Raw genomic sequence first — 21087 nt, forward strand, 5'->3', positions numbered from 1 at the left:
GAAAACATGGAGAAAATATCTTTAACATTATGAACTCAAACTACACAAAGCTTAACCACAGTCTACAAACTATTTAATTAAAAAACAACAAAATTATGAGTGTTGAAATATATATATTTTAATACTTTATTGCAGGCTGTTTTACTTTATTACAAGTTGTCATATTTCATCACAAATTTTGTTCATCCTGGCATATTTTTATATATAATTTTTTAAACATACAAGACATACATGAAATAAAATAAAAATAGATAAAAATCCAAAGAAAAGGTACAAAGAGAGAAAAGATAATTAAATTAAGATTTAGAAAAAAATAATACTAGTAATAAGAAAAAATAATAATAATAAAAAAATTAAAATAAAACCATAAATAGAATGGGGCAGGAAGGGGGGGGGGGGTTGTTCCTTCACTACTCTCTTAATTTAATATAATTTAATTTACATACCTGTTATTATTCCACTTTATCTGTTTCATTTATCCATTTACTCCAGTAACGCATGAATTCATCTTCTCTGTTTCTTAACCTATATGTAATTCCATTTCTTTAATAGTGTTGAAATATTCAGCAGTAGCTTATCTGAGGAAGAGGAACTATAAAAGGTTTGACGTTAAACCTCCCATCAGCATAGACAGCACTAAAACATTAGCTGAACAGTACTAGAAATATGATATCAAACACTCATAGGGACTGTTTTTTCTGCCTCATTTGTTTTTAAGTCCTGCTGATAAAAGGCACACGTCAATGCTTTTTCAGAAAGTTGTGTTATTTATGCTTTCACTGGAAAAGGATCTGAATATTTCTTCTACCAAAAACATCATCTGAGTCATCCCTTTTGTAATATGAAGCCTAATGTCAAGATGACAAAAAGAGACAAATTCTTACCAAAATCATCACAATTTTCTATCTATTCTCTGCTGTATTTTCTGACTGGGACTAAATAATATAATAGTATATAAAAATGATCTAATGAGTATTTTTACTGGAATCGGAATATAAAACCCCATGACACCACAAGTCGGTTTGATAACATGTTTTGTAAGTTTAATGCAAACAATATCCTTTTTGTACAAACACTCTTGGTAAAAAAGAACACCCCAAAAAAACAAAAAGAAAACAGATTTTATGGCTTGATTTCATTAATAAATTAGTTGAATTTATAAAAAGTGTTTGTTAAGATGGTGAAAGGGGATTAAGGTTTAATTTCCTGTACTTGCTCTGCATCCAAACACGGTGCATCACCACTTTCTTTCCTCTGTTCACCTGCAGTCGTCTGTCCTCCAGATTCTGAATTTCCTCCAGTCCAGCTTTGGAAAATAAATCATGAACCTCATCTGCAAAAAATAAATGAAAATGTATTTGTATTTATTACCCTAACAGGTATGAATTTAATATAATCGGTTAACCTATTCCAGAATTTCAAACTCAAAGGATAAATGTAAAAATCCTAATACATCCTGAAACCTCTATGGTAATAACAAAGACAAGACCCAAATTTTCCAAACGGAATAAATGGTCCTGGCAAATTTTTACTCCATGTGGAAGAAAATACTGATTTCAAGTCTCAAAATTACCTTTGCTAAAAAAGTACACACAGGTTCCATCTCCACGTGTGTAGAAATTCTCTGATAGGCAGCGTCCTGATTGAGAGAATAAAAGAAGACACTGAACGATGAAATGTTTGAAACTGTCAAAAACACAACTGCACACACAGTTGGGGATTACAACCAATTATTATAAAACAGATCAAACAGCTGCATTCAGGTGTACATAACGACCTTTCTTAAACCTGAGCTGGGAGAAGTCATATCTCCCGTAGTCACGGAAAAGAAATATCCCTCCATGTTTCAGGTATGATGACAGGCGATTCACCACTCCTTGAATTCTGTCAATGAAATGGAAAAATAATGTTGCATGACAGAATGGAAGCTAATCAAGATCCAAGTAAACATTGACAAAACCAAGATGGAAACACATTTGCGGCCACTAATCAAATATCTAAGAGCTTTACAAGTACCAGTGATAATGTCTTTTATGGCCAAAGCCAAGGTACCAATGTAAGTGTATATAGAGATATATGAATGCATCCATCTTACATCTTCATTTACATGTTGCTTTATGTGATTATGTGGATTTCCTTTCCATTGTTTAGAAACCCATTATTATCATCTCTGTTGGATCATGAGATGAGGACATGCAAAATGGGTAATTATTAGAAATGTACCTTGATATGTGAGCTGGCAGTAGCTCAGTCTGTACAGACTAGGGCTGGAAACATAGAGTCAAGTCCCTGACTGACCAAAGTATGAAAGTTGGTGTGGTTTCTGGAGGGGAGTCCTGCCGATGTGCCCATGAGCAAGGCACTGAACTCCCAAAGGCTAAAATGCCCCCTGTGTGCAGCCCCCTTATTCTGACATCTATCCGTCCATAGGGACAAGTTTGTGTAGGTGTGTGTGTGTGTGTGTGTGTGTGTGTTCAGGCCTCTGAATGTGAGTAGCATGTCTCTCAATAACAAAGTTTCATAATGAGGTATATAATAAAAATATCTGTTTACTCGTTATTAAATAGTTGCACTTTTGACTTTGCTTGTTTGTTCTTAAGCACTGTCCATTGTTCACCTATAGCTCTGAGAACTTTGCCATGGCTTTTCTCTGGTCATTTCCACATTAGTTGTAGTCCTAAACAAACTAGTAGTTCATGACTAAATAAAACCAACTAAGACAGTAAAACAAGTCATGGCTTTGAGTGGATTACTGATCAGAGGTAGATACTGTCGCATAAGTAAAACTTTCAATGCTGGACTCCTAAATTATAACCTAGTATGTTTCTTTATAGTGTGCGTGTACTTTGATTAAATTAATACATCTAATTCCATCCTACATCACTGTCAATATGTTATACTGTGTGTCACATAAAACCACAAGGATTATATCTGGGTTTGGGTAACGACTGACACAGACACATGGGGAAAAAGAAGATTGGGTTACAAAAGTGACAACAGCGTATTTTAAATGGGGTGTGAACGACGGAGGGTCCTGCAGGTGACAAATGGTATGAGGCTCTTCTTTGTCGGGTAACCTTCACCTACCGGTCTGGATGAATGGAGGAGAGGACAAAGACGGCCAGAATAACATCCAGGCTTTGAGGAGGGAAGGGAAAGGAGGCCATCTCCTCACAAATGTCATGGACAAAGGCATGACACATGGAGTCGTCGTACTCTGGATGTTCCTATTAAAAGACAAAATAAAGTTCATTTGTAACTGGTAGCTCAGATACAGATATCATTTACTGCAAAATCTAGTTTCCTTTTTCTCTCATTCTATCACATCTCTATCACACTGAATGTGTCCTCTGTTTTACATTATGTTACTGCTTATCACGTAAGTATTTAAGCACAATTATGTTTCAAAGATATAACATAAATGTGTATCAATAAAATAAAGAGTGCTGTCTCGACCTGCTCTTTTTGTAAAGTTATAACTGCACATGCTTTCTTTATTCCTGAGTCATGTTTGTAGAAATACATTCTCACATGCTACAGGTCATTTCAACTCTTCTGACTTTTGATATTTTGCTTTCATGCACACACTTCAATGAACACAAAGATGTTTTTAAAGATACTTCCAAAACTTAAAACAAAACAATAAATATTCAAATCCTGCACATGGATCTTAAACTGAGAGTAAGCAACTGTCTGTCCTACAACTTCTATGTTGAGTCAATATTCTGGAAGACTTAGAGATAGACACTAACGACAGCTTAACAATGAAGGAATTGAAGCTTTATTTAAGTCGACTATATATTTTAGCACTTAATGCTATGCAGGACTTAATCATAGCTTGATATCAATCAATCTTTATTTGTATAGCGTCAATTCATAACAAATTATCTCCAAACACTTTACAAAAAGCAGGTAAATACCTTTCTTAGTCATTATATGACTGTAAATACCTCCAACAGGTTGTCTGAATGACCACATTGAGTACTTTATGTGTATGGCAGGGTCTTAATATTACCTTGGTTGTTTGTAATTTAAAGTGATATCAGTCAATCTTTGTTTGAAGAAATGTATTGACCCTGATATTCAACTCAAGTCAAACTTTATTACAGACTCAAGGTCTAGATAGAAGACAACCCCGATACACAGAAAGACAGAACAAAACATAGAAATCTACAAAAGCACAAGAAATAGTGCAGTAACAAAAAAAAAAGCTAACCTTGACCAGCTGAATGGCACATGGGGAGAAGTCGCAGCAGTACAAGAAAGCATCTGCATGTCTGTGAAAAATGACAGACAGTGACTCAAACAACTGTGTGATAAAGACCATGTCTTTCACAGACTCAACCTGATGAAGTGTTTGAGCTTGATTTATCACTTCATTTTTCTGAAAGAGATAGAATACAACAAACATGTACTGTACAGCAGTTCTGCTTTGAAGGAGGAAATACAACTTGTTGCGACCTGTATTCAGAATATCTGAAGCTTCAGGTGACTTTTCCAAACTGCAACAACGTTGTTCATATCGTTTTGATGTGTACTTTAAAAGTACACGGAACGTGTGCATGAAAGAATCATGTTATGTTATTAATCTTTAGCCATTAAAAAAATAATAATAATCAAAAAGGACATATTATTAGTGAGTAATATATTTTCGGGATGTTTAGCTGGATGTCACAAAGTGTGCATAAGTGACGTCAGCAGTTATTCAGTGTGTAAGGACATGGGGCAGTAAGGGGAGGGTTGAAGGATCAAATTCCCAAGGAAAAGTTGAAACTTCCACTGGATTTATAAATTAAATTTAAAAAAATAGATAGAAATAAAAATGTTATGTTAAACAATGACAAATTTGGTTGGCAAGTGTTTGATATATTGTAAATGACTCCACGGAAAATTGGCACATGATCAACATTAAACATTTAATTAAAAAATAATTTGTGTAGACATCGGAAATCAATACTCACTTTATGGAATCAAGGATGGGAAATACACTGTTTCCCACTCCACATCCAACCTGGGACAAGAACATATATTTTACTAGAATGTTTGCCAAGTGACACATGGCAAAGCGATTTTGTTAAAGCTGTTTGTAAGACTTTTAATATAGCAACTTGTCATGTGCAATAAACTACGAAACACTTAAAACAATAAACATAATTAAAATCAGTCTAAAAACCTCCAAGATCCTGAAAGATGCATGCCGGCCGGGGAAAAGAGTTTCATTTGTCTCCACAGCTGCTCTCTGACAGGTCTCCTGTGTCCTGTGATGGTTTGAGGAGACTTCATCGTGCTGGTGTCTGGTCTCTGAGTCTGTTCTGGATTCAGTCCTATGTGGATTACCTTCCTGATGATCATCCAAATACCTGTTTGTGATTTCTTCTTTTGAAACTGGAGGAAGCAATTCTGGGAATTCTAAAAACAGCCACTTGCGATCTTTGAAGAACTTATCCTGGTGTGTCTCGTAAAACTTGTCCCAGTAGTGGGACGCCTCTGTAGCAAAGGTACCTGTGGGGAGGGAGATGTCAGCGTATTTCATATATATTTACTTTGACATCCTTATCAAATCTTATTAGAAATAATATTTCACAGTAATATCTTGCCTTGTTCCATTAAAGGAATTTGTTCACAGGAATTTTCTTCTGCCTTCTGCCGTGCATTTTCTTTTTCTTGTTCTGTCCATTGTACATGATCCCTAACATTTTGAGCAATACACAATCAACTGTTGATTCAATCTTAAAAACTGTATCAAATAAAATAAAATAAAAATCTCTGACATATTGACATTTTAAGTTAAAGCTGGCAAACACCATAGTCTTCTATCCCCACGACATGCACATACACATGGGTGACACGTTAAAGTCGGCACTGACCACATGTTGTGCTTAAAGACGTCATCAGGATTGGTCAGAATCCGTGAACCCAGAGGAGCTGAAGGTCTTCTTCCTGTGCTCTTTAGTCTCAAAGATAATCTGATGAAAACTTTAGCCGGTTTGGCCACAGAGAAGCTCCATAGGTGATGCATCTGAAAAAAGCAAAAGGAAGAGTAAGTACAGCTTATGACCAAGGTACATTTTAACACTCGTTTTTTGTTGGTATAACTGACAAATGCAAAAACCAGAAACATGTCATATTTTCAATTTATGGACAAATAAAATAAGTAAAAGAAAAGAAAATTCAGCTGTGTGTGTATTTATGATCAATTTGTTGTTATTTGTAGGCCTATACTTTTGAAAATACAGTTTGAGCTCTTGATTATTTTTGTTTTGTTTTGGTTGTCCTGTGAACATTTAATGACAACGCTCGACAAGAGGGCTCTTGTTTTGAAGGATTAATACTGAGTAAAGATTGTTTATTTTAATCCTTGACTGTGACTGTGTAAATTTTAGGTTTTAAAATGGCTTCTTTCTAATTGTGTGGAACTGTACAAGACTGATTAATGATAGGCTTCAATGATCCTCTTACAACATGACCTCTGATAGGTTGTTCTTGTTTATGATTTCTTTCACTGACGAAGCGACAAAATTAGTTTGAACGAAAAAAGAAGTCTTTATTTTAGGGAACTTCTGACTGCTTTGTAAACAGAAAGACAAAAAAATCATTGACAGGGACACAGGATCAGTGAAATACATGAGATAGTCTGGAACATTGAGAGGAACGCTCCAAACATCTAGTAACCACTGATCTGCTACAAACTCATGATGTCCATCAAACCCACTAAACTAACTTTCTTTTAAATTCTTGTCAGAATCTCAAATAAGCTACACAAAATTAGATGAGAAAATGTGGATAACTTTCTGCAAAATACAAGTGATATATTATGGTAAGTGGTGGAACTGCAGCAATAAATGGTGTTTAGGTTTAGAATTTCATTCCATGTAAACACCAAATAGGAACATTAGCTTCAATAAAAAGCTGAAACGAGCCACAGTGTTAAATCAGATTGTATTTTCAAACCTTCCAGTCACTTATTGTAAATAAAATAGCTCCTGAGGGATGTTTTACACAGACGTGATACATTCATTGCCAACGAAAGGGGGCGCTAAAGTCCCATTGTCGTTGCCGAGTTAGAACAGTAGAAGAAGAAGAAGTAGTAAACACAACACGGGGTAGCGCAGCTAGCATTGGAAGCTAACTTAAGTGATACCGTCCATACCGGTCAAAGCTTAGTATTGTCCATTGACAAACATAATTTCATTTTCTCTTATCATATGATAACTACCAAGTTCATCATATGCATCCAGGCAAGGTACGACTTTGGAAAGAATTACAAGAAGAAGAAAGAAGAAAGAGAGGTGTTTACTCAAGTTAGCTGTTAACTTTTGGTGGATGCTTCAGCTAACCTGAAGAGGAGGTTCAGTGGTGTCGAGAGGATGGAGTTCATAACTACCTTCAACTAGGAAAAGATCCCGGCCTTACCTGGCTCTGTCTGTGGTCCTGGAGTCAGCTCAGGTTGTGGTCGCCTGTCATGGTCCCGGACATCCTCTTGTAGGAACAAGGTCTGTCCAGTGATGGCGCAGTATCAGAGAAAACGACCCGTTAACACGACTGATTGGTTGAGCCGAAGGAGTAGAGGGATCAGAGATGCTGGCACTATCATCAGACACAATATGAAACTCCTAAGAGCTATCCTCCTTCAGGTAATGGGAAGTATTGATTTACATATTGACTGCCAGCTTGTTTTCCATTGTTTCTATGTCGATATGTTTTAACCAATATGACACATTATTAAATTCTAGGACAACAGGGTTTTTATTAAAGTCTGGAGTAAGACGTCAAAGTCCACAATAATGTATGAGAATGGTAAAATCTACTTTGAGAATTACCAGAACTGCTACAGCTGGTGAGTATCAATTATTAAACCTAAAACATCAGTATTATCTACCAGGTTGTAAATTTGAGCAATTAAAAAACACAAGCGTTGAGGTCAACATGAACAGATCTTTCAAATGTTAGGATAAAGAAGGATGAAGGTTTTGAATGCAATCCCAAATATCAGTGATTTCATGTTTTTGTGCCAGTGTTCATTCCCAGCCTCATATTCTCTACAAACTTCCCAAGAAGTCTAAATTAGAAAAAATTGAAGATGCCTTGCTGTGTCAGAGCCCGCTTGTGAGTTAAATAAAGCGAATACAAACATCATATATCTATTTGGATGAATGCTAAATTTGAAGTGACATGATTAAACAACCCGGGTTCAGACTGTTGTTTCATTTGATTTGTTAACAGGACAAAACGTTACCTTCCCTCTCTGACCACAAACCCAGCCTCTTGGCTTTGACAGCCAATAACTGGCTGTATCGTCTATCACCTGAAACAGGGGAAGAGCTGCAGAGGGTTTACCTCTCTTCAAAGCATAAGTTCAGGTATTGTCAGCCTCTGATTTCTCTGTTCTTTGAGTGGAAATTATTTCATACATTTTCTGTTTGAGTTCTTTAAAAAAAAAAAAAAAAAACATTTAACCGTACTCTATGTTGATGTTTCTTTACAGGTACCTTAGCTGGGATGTTTCTCAAGAAATGTTTTATGTGAAATCTGTTCAGAACAAAGAAACGTCACTGGAACGACAGGTAATGTATTCATTTTTACAAGATGGGGAATTTATTTTTAAGTGACAGAACCCTTTAAGGTGTAGAGCCTGGGATTATACTATACCTGGAACTTCCTGAAGGATCTGCCTTAATGGGCAATCTGGCTTTTCCCTCTGCCGCCCCTTAGGCTGTGGAATGCTCTCCCCGACCATCGAGGGGCACCACAGCCTGTTGAAACTAAAAAAATGAATAAAAGACCCCTCTTTTTTTTTATGTTTAAATGCTGTTGTTGTTTTCTACTCCTGTTTTTGATCTGTAGCACTTTGAGATTTGGATAAAATGTAAAGTGTGTTACAAAAATAGAATAATTCATATTATTTTTATAATTCTTTTCATGTATTTCAGTAGGTGTCTTAAATATATAAAGTTAATTAAAACATAAATCTATAAACGTGTTACTGTGGTAATAAAGTGATCAGTAGCTTGTTTGTAACAGGAGATATGGATGGTGTGGAGGAGATATGACAGAATTGTTTTTTCTTTAATTCACAGGCTGGTATAACTCAGAATGTAGTGATGCATCTGGCCATTTTTCATGTTTTCCCCTTGAAAATTGTGGGCATTTTGGAGATCAGCAAAACGGTATTCAGATTACTATTTGTTTTCTTACATTGTGTTCTGTGTTGATACGTTTTTATAAAGATGAAGAGCTTGTTCTTTCAGGTATTTGGAAGCGGTGTCACAGATGTCTTCCTCTCTCAGGGTGTCCTCGTGGTGTCGCACAGCAATAAGTCAGTGAAGCTGTACAGCTTTGAGCACATCCTCAAAAAGGTTTGTGAAGTTTTATCCCAAAAGAGTTTTCTGCATTTTGTTGAACAAGCTGCATATTTTTGTCAAAGCTAGTGAAGGCTGCATCAAAGAAACATTTAGACCAGGAAGATTAGATTTTGGTCCCCCAAAGGCCCCTGATTCACATTGAGTGTTCACAAGTATGCAGGCAGACAGGCAGATGAGCATCCAATCATAACAGGTTTGTTTAAATAAATGGTAGAATAGCCTGTTAAGCATCACTGGACAGCAACAGATGCCATATTTTTGTCTTTCTTTTTTGACAGTGCTTTTGATTTATTAATTGGTGTTCAAATAAAAAGAGGATTTCAACACTCGTATAAAGTACCTCTAAAACTGTCAGACCCCCTCCCCCCCAGCTTTGAATCAGATAAAGATTGCTGTTTCATTTACTGATTTTGATGTACATGTTTTATTTACATAATCAGCGTAGTTTCACCCTCATCTTGCTGTGTTTGATGATTATTTTCTTTGTATTCAGCACTTGACAGAGAAGATAACTCTTGGAAAGCAGAGTTCCCTTCTAGGAGGAAAAACAGTGGGAGAAGCTCGGTTTGGTATTCCAGTAAATATCCAGATCACAGGTGGGTGTGTTTTTATTTCCAAACCTGTGATCTGTTGGTGTTAAATGTTGTTGTAGGCTTCTTGGACAACAGCACTAATGATTTTCTTGCCCAACGTTAACATGATAGTTATCATTTCACAGATTGCCCACCCGTGCTTTTTGAGATGTCATGCTCTAATAATGCTATCCAGATAGGGGGTTACCCATGGCACTACATCTACACACCACCACATAAACGTCACAATGGGACTCACCACATCTGTTCACTCAAGGACAGCTCTCTGGTAGGTTCAAGGACCTACACTACACACTATGACCTCATATTTCATCTATGGTAGGGTAAGTACAACATTAAGCCTTCACCTGGCTCTTAGTGTTAAATATACCAAATCTTGTTTGGTTGTGGACTAAACTGCCACCAAAATGTCCAGAGCCTGTTGAAACCATCAGACTAAAGAAGGTCACAGATGTTTGTAACAGTCTTTGTATTCAGCTGCTGAAAAGAGGTGTGTGTGTGTGTGTGTGTGTGTGTGTGTGTGTGTGTGTGTGTGTGTGTGTGTGTGTGTGTGTGTGTGTGTGTGTGTGTGTGTGTGTGTGTGTGTGTGTGTGTGTGTGTGTGTGTGTGTGTGTGTGTGTGTGTGTGTGTGTGTGTGTGTGTGTGTGTGTGTGTGTGTGTGTGTGTGTGTGTGTGTAGAAACCACTGTTTGTTTTTTGTCTGTACTATGTGGTGTCCTTTCACTCTGTAAAAATAATGCATAGCTTGTTGTGAAAGAAAAACAACACCATCATACACACATGACACATCATAGTGACTAGATAATTAAACCTGTCCTCAACCCAAAACAAACAGCACTATCACTGTCAGCTCTAAAGCTGCACCGAATGGAGAGTGTCTGAAAACCAGTTAGTTTGATGCGTACCCAACTTTTACAGCTTGGGTAGAATATCGTTTTCTATATTGAGGCCTGCCTTTTCCAAAATAGTGTCTGTGATTGTTTTCAGACTGCGAAGCACAAACACAGTTACACAACACATATAAGCACACACTGGAACATGTGTCCTGCTTTAAGAGCTCCTGGAAAACATTGTGATTTTATGACTTTAGGCAACAAATGGAATTCAAAACATGAACTGCTGCTCTCTAGAAAGGGATGGGATCTTCTTCCACCCTGATGACTCAGGACGAATTATTCATCTGGGACCAACTAACATAAAGTGAGTTAGAACCATCAACTTTCTGTTTGGTTTTTGTTTGTGTTGTTTTTTTTTTACTAAATGACTGTACACGTTTTTTTTTTGTAAAAAGCAGTGCTCCTCGTTTACAGTAGAAGTAATGGATCCTATGATAACAGAAAAATACAGAGGTGATTTGCATTGACACAGACCCATGCAGGAGCACCAGCACGTTGGTTTAAGTGATCATTTTATAGATAGATAGATACTTTATTGATCCCGAGGGAAATTCAAAGCATCCAGTAGCAGGTTACAAAGACATACATGACATGAAACATTTGTTACAAATTAACCACAAAACTGACCCCCCCCCCCCCATACATATATATTAACCTGAAAAAAGATTTAAAGAATACCCCTACATGAATCAAAACTTAAACTGTGCAGTTAAAAATAGATTTATACAAGAAATGTACATAACCCGTGCAGGGATAAAATATATGTGAAATTTAAACAAGAACCTATAAACTGTAAAAATCTGTAATTAGACCTGAATATAAAAAAAAAAAGTGTTGACCTCCTGTTGTGTTGTTTATATATGTACAGCAATGTTTAATAAGAAGATCTTGCAAAGATTGTTTGTGCGATTTAAATAATTGTGAGGTTAGCATTGAAGTTTATATAAACAGTAGAGGAAAAGAGTCGTTGTATGAAAGGGATTAAAGCGGTCTGTCTGCCAGTGATTGTAGAAACATGATAAATATGCTTCCTATAGTAAAACATAAGAATCATGTAGACTGATGGAAATAAAAATGAACAGTTGCAGCTTTGTATAAAACTTGACAAACAGCCAGTAACATGTGCTGGGAAGGCAAATATACCAAAAGACAAGATTCCTGAGACGTTTGTGTTGAATAAAGAATTAGGCCTCAGAATTTGGTGTTCATTTACTTCTAGCACAAAAATCAACAGTATCACAGTATCCTGTTCTCTGGTAATGCATACAGTCTGATACATTTCTTATGTTATTATTCTTGATTTTCTTTTCTTTTAGTGTCCTTAAGATCCTGGGTGAACTGAACAGTGGTTTGCCATCAAAGGTTAATATTGATTTCTCTATGGAAACCCATCGAAACAACCGTGTAAGTATTGTATTGTATTGTATTCACTGCATGTTTCATGTTTCAAATAATAACTCATTCTTAAAATAGAACTTGTTTGCTCCCGTCAGTCTACCTCACAGGTGACTGTCACGTCATCGGGCCGCACGGTGAAAAGAAGATTTCAGCCGCTGGATGACGACCCAGAACAAGAGGTACCGTGCTTTCTTATGCTTACATTGATCCAGAATATCTGCAAAGAAAATACTTTTACTCTGCTTTTATTTTAAATATGTACAAAAACACAACAGAGTTTAAATAATGATGTTGCAGGACACACGGTTTATGTTTGTAACAGAAACATTTCTATGTATTCCTACATAACACACAGCTCATGTGAAGAGAGGACTTTGAAAATGATTTATGTTCACAGACTTTCCGTATGGTGGAATATGAGGATGAGTTGGATCTTCTAGCAGTGGTAGTAACTAATGGTGAGGAGGGAGAAGGACGAGCCAGCATCCGTCTCCATGACAACCTGAGTGGGAAGTTACTGCGTACAGTTGATCTGGATGAACCTTTGGATGAGGTGAGTGACTGGACATGAACGCAACGACATGAAATCTTAAGTTTTGTTTTCTTTCTCTCTTCTGTCTCCTTCGGCATCTTCTTCTCTTTCTTTTAATTTAATTGTATTCTTTCATTTTATATAACTAATTTGTTTGTTTGCCCTTCTTAAAGATGTTAAATATCGTTGAGAAAGGGAAGAAAACCTTGATGGAGGGAAACATTTATGAATTTATGTAACACAGATCCAAGCTACCTCAGTTTTACTTCAAACTGTAGTACATGTTTCTGTATTGTAAGTGTTATTTTTAGAATTTCCACATCACTGGGTGACACAACCTTTTTGACACCACACCACTTGAAATGTAAAATATTGTCATCCTTATGTTGAATATAAAATATGTGTACTGTATGTTAAGACATGATGACAATAAAAAGTCATCAAAAAAAAATCTTAAGTCTCTGTGTAATTATAATTAACGTGTGCTCCTCTCTTTCTTTTCAGACTTATCGACATGAGTTGTTCTTCGACAAGGATACCATAGTACATATCGCACAAAAGAACACCAGCTTCTGCTGCCATGTCTACAAACTCCAAGCTGCAAGAAGATAAGAGGCTCTAAGGTTAATGACGCTCCTGGAGAGAAGATTGTGTAGATATCTGTTTCCAACTTTTTTTGTGCTGTAAAACTCAAGTCTTGTCCGGGCTTTTAGTGCCTTTATTGAAGAGACGGGACAATGGAAAGAGCCGGAAATTGGGGGAGAGAGCGAGTGAGGAATGACATGTGGAGAAGGAGCCACACGTTTGGATTCAAACCTGGGCCGTCCACTTTGAGCACCACAGCCTCTTTAGTTTGAGGCATGCTTCATATCCAAGTTAGTTGTAAAAATAACTGATTGAATACTGTTAACCATTTTGTCTCGCAGCTTAAACCCTTTTAAAACTTTCTCTCTTATATTAAAGTTATATATTTTTTTAAGCTAGTATATTTCTATCTCCTGTGTTTCCATGTGTTCAAATTGTGCATAAAAGAATGGGATACAAGTTACATCCATACTATTTTATATATCAAACTACAAACGTAATTTCTCAGCTTCTTGCTTTGCTGGGGTCCAACATTCAAACTTGAAGCCCCCCCCCCCCCCGTTCTTTTTTATAACTACGTCACCGTATGAATGGTTATTCAGATAAGAGATTTGTTTATCTAATGAAGTTACAGAACCAGTCATGATGAGGTAGAAGCCTATTACACACAGGGATCGCAAATGTTTGTGTTTAATAAATATAAAAATAAAAGGACCAGAAATAATGTTCTGTTGGAAATGTGTAATTAATGCAGCTAAATAAGTCAAGCTTTGACATGACTGTGCACTTCAATACTATGTTAATCCTAAAGTTATAACGTTAACTTACACCAAGAAAACAGATGGAGGATTCTTCTTGTATTTTCCTAAGTTCCTATATAAGGTAAACACAACAGCTGTATTCATTTTACAGTATTAGTCTGAAGATGGACAGTAGTAAACAAAAGCGATAGAGAACATAACCTAAATACTTAGATCAACTCTGGATACGAGTTCTGACTTTATCCCAATAAACTTCAACTCTAAAAGGGGATCGGGGCTTTTATCTTACAGAGAATAATTTAGTTTTGAGACCACGTTTTTTAGGGGCTTCTCACCTTAATACACACCTGAAGCCCAAACTGAGTCTCCCTCTCTCTCCTTCTCTCTCTCTCTCTCTCCTCTCTCTCCCTCTCTCTCTCTCTCCCTCTCTCTCTCTCTCCCTCTCTCTCCTTCTCTCTCTCTCTCTCTCCCTCCCTCTCTCTTCCTCCCTCTCTCTCTCTCCCTCTCTCTCCCCCTCTCTCTCACTCCCTCTCTCTCTCTCCTCTCTCTCTCCCTCTCTCCCCCTCTCTCCTTCCCTCTCTCCCCTCTCTCTCCTCTCTCCCTCTCTGTCCTTCTCTCTCCCTCCCTCTCCCTTCCTCCCTCTCTCTCTCCTCTCTCTCTCTCCCTCTCTCTCTCTCCCTCCCTCTCTCTTCCTCTCTCTCTCTCCCTCCCTCGCTCTTCCTCTCTCTCTCTCTCCCTCCCTCTCTCTTCCTCCCGCTCTCTCTCTCTCTCCCTCCCTCTCTCTCTCTCCTCTCTCTCTCCCTCTCTCTCCCCCCCTCTCTCTCTGCTCGTCGTTTCTTCTCTGAACCTCTCAAACTCTTTTTCTAACTGTAAAAAATAAAAAAGTAACGTTCGACAGAAGTCACTGGACAGAAATAGTAATAAATGTTTCTCTGTTTGAAAAAAGAAATCAAATTCGCTGGCTTCTCGCCCCCTCTTTCACACCAGCCGAATGTTACAAAACGTCTTCGCTGTGGGTCATGTGACCCTGCTCCGTCTCTCCACACTCCTCTTGAGATTGTTGTAGTTGTTGTTAAGTACTGCTTCAGTCCAGTCCCTCTCTCTGCTGCTGCTCCAACACGGAGGAGATGGAAAGTTATAAACACTTCCTGGCCGTTTTGTCTGCCGCCGCTGCATTCGGGATTGTCTCCATAATATTCGTGCTAAGATGGGTTCTGCACTACAGAGAAGGTTTAGCCTGGGATGGAGGACTTGGCGAATTCAACTGGCACCCGGTCTTACAGATCTCAGGCTTCATTTTCTTGAATGGAGCAGGTGAGAGGAGTCTTTTTCTTTTAGCAGGCTAGATACAGACAGGAAGCGGCTAATAAACACCAGTTGTACACAGTTAGCTGTCTTCAGGGACTTAGTGGGAGGTGACAACTGGGATGCATAAAATAAGGAAATGAGCTAAACTTCTTATGAGACGTGCTATCTTGGCTATCTTCAACCTTGGCAACCATAATTAGGGGCATGTAATGTAATGTGAAAACATCAACAGCCGCAAACTGCAAGAGTAATCATATTGATCATATTTAAATTAGCACCAACAATCACACCTTAAACCTTTTCTCACACTGATACCTGAAAGTCAAGTCATTAATAATGTGAAAGTGTAAAAAACCTGCATCATATATAGTTGCATAAAGTGTTTGTGGATTGACCCTGCGGGACCTTTTCTTGCAGCCATCATTGTCTTCAGACTCCCCTGGACTTGGCGCTGCAGCAAACTAATAATGAAGTTCATCCACGCAGGCTTAAACTTGGCAGCCTTCATTTGTGCTACGATATCTTTTGTAGCAGTTTTTGATTTCCACAACGCTGCCAAAATCCCCAACATGTACAGTCTGCACAGCTGGCTAGGCCTGGCAGCTCTGGTATTGTTTTGTCTTCAGGTAAATGGAACTACTATTTCAAATTATCGACTGTAATGGATGATCATGTCTTCTGATTTTGTGGCGGTCTTCACATTATATTTCTACTTGTGATGAAAGTATAAAATTCAAAATTGAGTCATAGACATAAACAATTTCAACTTCTTACATTTCAAGTCTTTCCTGAAACATTAAGTTATAGTGAACAACAAGCCTGATGTCTACATACAATATTTAATATAGTGTTTTATTTGTGCAGATTGTTCTTTCAGTCATTATCTACTTGATGCCATTTTCACCAGCATCCTGGAGAGCAGCATTTATGCCCCTTCATGTCTTCTTTGGACGGTCACTCTTTGGCAGTGTTATAGCTGTGGCACTCATGGGCATAACAGAGAAACTTATTTTTGGCCTGTAAGTATATCAAAATGAAAAATAACTTGTAATAGATTAATTGAAATCTCAAGACGTGATATAAAAAGTGAATGTGTTGCCTAACTGTGGAAACATTTTCTTCCCCCTCATTAAGGAGCAACCCGAAGTATAAGGACTCTCCTCCAGAGGCAGTCTTTGTGAATGTTATGGGAGTGCTCCTTGTGGCCTATGGAGTGGCGATTCTCTGGATTTCAACTCGAACATCTTGGAAACGTCCCAGCGACCTGGCTCTGCATACTCAGCATACCAGTGGGGGAGGTGAGGACAACATTAAAGTTGGTTCCTCTCTGTCGCAGTTATCTGATGAAGCTGAAGCTGAGGGCCATGTGGATGTGAGGAGGAGGGGTCACAAACTAGATGATCAGGCCGACTGATAATAAAATAAATCATTTGGAGCAATGTGTTGACTCTGTGTATTTCCAGTGTAAACTGGGAAGAGAAAGGCTAAAAGAAGAAATCTAAATTTGCTCCTCATAACTTTCTCTCTTGCACCTTAAAGTATTGTATGAAAACTGCACTTCCCGCTTGTTTACTGTTAACATGTGTTATTGTAAGCACATGGAAATATAGTAAAGTTTTTTATAACAAGGTATGTAGATGATGCTGTTGCTATACACTGTTTACAAACTTTACAAACAATAATGTCAGATTGTCTTTATTCTGATTCTTTTGTATTCTGTCATTTTGCATTTTATGAATAAAATATGTTCAGAACCAAACTGCAGTTTACAATAAACTGTTTCATCAACTTTCCTTTATCTGATATTTGAAAAGCTTGTATATGAATGTATTGATATTCTAACTACTACATGCATAAGGTAATCACTAGAAAGTATGAGCAAAGGTGTGTGTTATTGTCTTGGTTAACCCATTTATTTTTTATTTTTCTAAGCTCTTTCTCTATCATGATGCCTTAAATAGATACTAGTGTTACTTAATTGCCAATACTAAACACGATCATCAAGCACAATACCAGAACGCTTCATAGGAAACTCATTAAGAAGGCCTGCTCTGTGATAGGCTGCAAGCTGGACTCTTTTGTAGTGGTGACAGAGAGGAGGACTCTAAACAAACTGTTATCCATTATGGATAATCCTGATCACCCTCTGCACATCCTACTGGACAAACAGCGGAGCAGCTTCTCCAACAGACTGATTCAACTCTGCTGTCACAAGGACAGATACAAGAAATCTTTCTTACCGAAGGCCATAACTCTGTACAGCAGCTCACCTCATGCGAGCAGAGAACTGTCATCATGATAATATCTGTCTCGCCATACTGTAATCTGTTCAATTCAATTCAATTCAATTTATTTTGTATAGCGTCAACTCATAACAAGTGTTATCTCAAGACACTTTACAAAAAGCAAGTAAAATACCTTACTCATTGTCTGTTAACATTACAAAAGAGCAGGTAAAAAGACCTTACTCATTGTTATGTTACAAAAAGCAGGTAAAAGACCTTACTTTTTGCTATATTATAAAAACCCGGCCTATCCATCTTTAGCACTTTAGCAAAGCAGCAAAAGTTACAGTGGTTCTGGCAGGCCGTCAACCAACGATCTTGAGGAGCCTAAGAGAGCTCAAGAGCTCTCAGGAAAGTAGGTGGTTAGTGACTGAGATTTATAGATAGATACAAGCAGTAATATGATGTACTGTATATGGAGAGAGAGAGAGAGAGAGAGAGAGAGGAGCTCAAGGTGCCAGTTTCCCTGGTAGTCTAAGCCTATAGCAGCATAACTAAGAGCTGGTCTACACCAGCACTAACTATAAGATTTATCAAAAAGGAAAGTTTTAATTCTATTCTTAAAAATACAGACTGTGTCTGCCTCCCGGACCCCGGCTGGAAGGCGGTTCCAGAGGAGAGGAGCCCGATAACTGAAGGCTTTACCCCCCCATAGTACACTTGGAGACTGTAGGTACCACCAGCAGGCCTGCACTCCGGGACCGCAACGCTCTCGAGGGACAGTACGGCACTAGTAGCTCCTTCAGGTAAGATGGTGCCTGGCCATTTAGCGCTTTGTAGGTGAGAAGAAGGATCTTGAATTCTATTCTAGACTGTATAGGGAGCCAGTGCAGAGAAGCCAGGACAGGAGTGATGTGGTCCCATTTCCTGGTTCTGGTCAGTACACGAGCTGCAGCGTTCTGGACCAGTTGAAGAGTCTTTAGAGATTTGCCAGAGCACCCTGACAAAAGAGATTTACAATTATCCAGTTTGCCGTAACAAATGCATGAACTATTTTTTCTGCATCATTTTGCAACAGGATATTCCTAATCTTGGATATATTACGAAGGTGAAAATAGGCTGTTCTTGAAACTTGGCTGATGTGAGAGCTAAAAGACATATCTTGATCAAATAGAACTCCTAGGTTCCTAACAGTGGTGCTAGATGCCAGGCTGATGTCACTAAGGACAGTCAAATCACTAGAAAAAGTCTCTCTGAGGTTCTTAGGGCCTAGCACAATAACTTCAGTCTTGTCTGAGTTAAGTAGCAAAACATTTCTGGTCATCCAGGTCCTAACGTCCTTAAGGCACGTTTCTAGCTGACATAACTGACTGGTGCCATTGGGCTTCATTGATACATAAAGCTGAGTATCATCTGCATAACAATGAAACTGTATGGAGTGTTTCCTCATAATATTTCCCAGAGGAAGCATATATAATGTAAAGAGAATTGGTCCAAGCACTGAACCTTGTGGGACTCCATGGCAAACTTTAGTGTGCATAGAGGACTCATCATTAACATGTACAAACTGAGATCAGTCTGATAAGTAGGATTCAAATGCAAATGCTCCAGTCTGTACAACAGGATCCGATGGTCAATGGTGTCAAAAGCAGCACTAAGATCTAACAAGACGAGCACAGACAGAAGTCCCCTGTCTGAAGCTAGAAGTAGATTGTTTGTAATTCTAACTAGTGCAGTCTCAGTGCTATGGTGGACTCTAAATCCTGACTGAAACTCCTCAAATAAACTGTTGTCATGGAGAAAGTCACACAGCTGTTTAGCTACCACTTTCTCCAGGATCTTCGAGAAAAAAGGAAGGTTGGATATAGGCCGATAGTTAGCTAGAGTTCCTGATTCCAGAGTAGGCTTTTTAAGTAGAGGTTTGATTACCGCTATTTTAAATGCCTGGGGTACATAGCCTGCCAGTAAAGACGAATTGATCATATCTAATATAGAGTTGCTAACTAAGGGAAAGAATTCCTTAAACAGCTTGGTTGGGATTGGGTCCAAAATACAGGTTGACGGTTTCCACGCAGAAAAAATGGAATATAGCTCTGAAAGGTCGATTGGAGAAAAACAGTCTAGAATAATATCTGGTCCTGGAACTGTCTCTGCCGTATCAGACGTATCCGCACCAGGTAAGGGCAGGAGGTTACTAATTTTGTCTCTGATGTCTAGAACTTTGTTGTTGAAAAAACTCAGGAAGTCATTACTGCTGAGGGCTAAAGGAATACAAGGCTCAATGGAGCCATGACTCTCTGTCAGCCTGGCTACAGTGCTGAAAAGGTATCTAGGATTGCCTTTGTTTTCCTCAATTAGAGAGGAATAGTAGGCAGCTCGGGCGTGACGTAGAGCCTTCATATATCTTCTATGACTATCCTGCCAGAAAAAAACGAGATTCTACCGTTTTGGTCGAGCGCCATATTCTTTCAAAATTCCGCGACAATTGTTTTAGAGTACAGGTTTCTGAGTTGAACCATGGAGCCACTCTCCGCCGCTTGACAACCTTCTGTTTCAGGGGAGCAATCGAATCCAGAGTAACTCTCAGCGAATCCACTGCACTATCAACAAACTGATCTAGCTGAGAGGGACTAAAGCTATCATAAGAGTTTCCAACTGGGTTGAAACACGGTACTGAATCAAAAACAGCTGAAATAGCTTCCTTAAATCTAGCAACAGCACTATCCGACAAACTTCTAGAGAGCACACCTCTTCCAGGCAGAGGTAATTCTGGTAGGACAAAATCGAATGTAATAAAAAAATGGTCTGATAGCAGAGGATTTTTTAGGAAAACTGTAAGGTTATGGATTTCAATTCCATAAGCTAAAACAAGATCCAGGGTGTGGTTAAAATGATGAGTAGGTTCGTTTACACCCTGGGTGAAACCAATAGAGTCTAATAGTGACATGAAAGCTGTGCTCAGGCTATCATTATCAACATCCACATGGATATTGAAGTTCTGTTCTGCACATGTTACATTTACAAATTATCCCTGCACTCCAGTTTACTTCTTTTGTCTGTCTACTCGCCGTTATATTGAATAGTTTCTGCTGATAACATGTCTACACTCATGCACTTTAACTTATAGTATCACTGATTGCACATCTCCCTATGTCAATACTGTCCATTTACAACTCTGTTTTTGCACATTTACATCTAATCTTTCATATCTAAGACTAGTAATGCTAAATTAAATCATGGTTGTATATATTCCCATTCTTAGTTTTGATATTTTTAGTGCTTATTTACTTTGTATTTAATATTATATTGTGTTTATCTGCTAATATTGTGTGTTTGGACAACCTGCTGCTGTAACGCCACAATTTCCCAGTTTGGGATCAATAAAGTAATTCTATTCTATTTTATTCTAAACATAGAAAGTCTCCATC

General features: G+C 38.1%; 3 protein-coding genes across 5 annotated transcripts; 2 read left to right on the forward strand and 1 right to left on the reverse strand.

The window, feature by feature from the left end:
* Positions 1-112: 112 nt before the first annotated feature.
* mettl8 (methyltransferase 8, methylcytidine) lies at positions 113-7528 on the reverse strand. Of its 2 annotated transcripts, XM_020651492.3 has the most exons (10): positions 7414-7528; positions 5868-6019; positions 5598-5689; positions 5174-5502; positions 4962-5011; positions 4217-4277; positions 3088-3227; positions 1778-1884; positions 1574-1639; positions 113-1333 (listed from the first exon to the last, which is right to left on the reverse strand). In XM_020651492.3, the coding sequence occupies exons 2-10, from the start codon at positions 6017-6019 to the stop codon at positions 1173-1175; spliced, it is 1158 nt and encodes a 385-aa protein (XP_020507148.1). In that variant the 5' UTR covers positions 7414-7528; the 3' UTR covers positions 113-1172. The 2 variants fall into 2 exon arrangements, with proteins under 2 accessions (XP_020507148.1, XP_065818322.1); XM_065962250.1 differs by lacking the exons at positions 5598-5689; positions 7414-7528 and having other exon boundaries at positions 5868-6017.
* On the forward strand, positions 7069-13828 carry dcaf17 (ddb1 and cul4 associated factor 17). 2 transcript variants are annotated; one of them, XM_020651489.3, is made up of 14 exons: positions 7069-7634; positions 7734-7837; positions 8016-8106; positions 8224-8360; positions 8486-8564; positions 9078-9167; positions 9249-9356; positions 9856-9958; positions 10081-10223; positions 11045-11154; positions 12167-12254; positions 12344-12427; positions 12646-12801; positions 13285-13828. In XM_020651489.3, exons 1-14 carry the CDS (start codon positions 7506-7508, stop codon positions 13390-13392), a joined length of 1530 nt encoding a protein of 509 aa, XP_020507145.2. In that variant the 5' UTR covers positions 7069-7505; the 3' UTR covers positions 13393-13828. The 2 variants fall into 2 exon arrangements, with proteins under 2 accessions (XP_020507145.2, XP_020507147.2); XM_020651491.3 differs by having other exon boundaries at positions 9288-9356.
* A 1107-nt stretch (positions 13829-14935) lies between these two features.
* On the forward strand, positions 14936-17193 carry cybrd1 (cytochrome b reductase 1). Its single transcript, XM_020651485.3, has 4 exons — positions 14936-15440; positions 15852-16060; positions 16299-16453; positions 16569-17193. Exons 1-4 carry the CDS (start codon positions 15254-15256, stop codon positions 16846-16848), a joined length of 831 nt encoding a protein of 276 aa, XP_020507141.2. The 5' UTR covers positions 14936-15253; the 3' UTR covers positions 16849-17193.
* Positions 17194-21087: the final 3894 nt, after the last annotated feature.

This window comes from Labrus bergylta, chromosome 13 (assembly GCF_963930695.1).
Source record: "Labrus bergylta chromosome 13, fLabBer1.1, whole genome shotgun sequence".
Taxonomy (NCBI): Eukaryota; Metazoa; Chordata; class Actinopteri; order Labriformes; family Labridae; genus Labrus; species Labrus bergylta.

Coding starts and splice junctions, on each gene's coding strand:
- mettl8 (XM_020651492.3), bottom strand. CDS start 6,019: ATGCATCACCTATGGAGCTTCTCTGTGGCCAAACCGGCTAAAGTTTTC. Junction 5,012..5,173: donor CATCTTTCAGGATCTTGGAG/GTTTTTAGACTG, acceptor TTCTTGTCCCAG/GTTGGATGTGGAGTGGGAAA. Junction 1,334..1,573: donor TGTGTACTTTTTTAGCAAAG/GTAATTTTGAGA, acceptor TATTTTTTGCAG/ATGAGGTTCATGATTTATTT.
- dcaf17 (XM_020651489.3), top strand. CDS start 7,506: ATGGCGCAGTATCAGAGAAAACGACCCGTTAACACGACTGATTGGTTG. Junction 12,255..12,343: donor AAACCCATCGAAACAACCGT/GTAAGTATTGTA, acceptor TGCTCCCGTCAG/TCTACCTCACAGGTGACTGT. Junction 12,428..12,645: donor ATGACGACCCAGAACAAGAG/GTACCGTGCTTT, acceptor TTATGTTCACAG/ACTTTCCGTATGGTGGAATA.
- cybrd1 (XM_020651485.3), top strand. CDS start 15,254: ATGGAAAGTTATAAACACTTCCTGGCCGTTTTGTCTGCCGCCGCTGCA. Junction 16,061..16,298: donor TGGTATTGTTTTGTCTTCAG/GTAAATGGAACT, acceptor TTATTTGTGCAG/ATTGTTCTTTCAGTCATTAT. Junction 16,454..16,568: donor GAGAAACTTATTTTTGGCCT/GTAAGTATATCA, acceptor CCCCTCATTAAG/GAGCAACCCGAAGTATAAGG.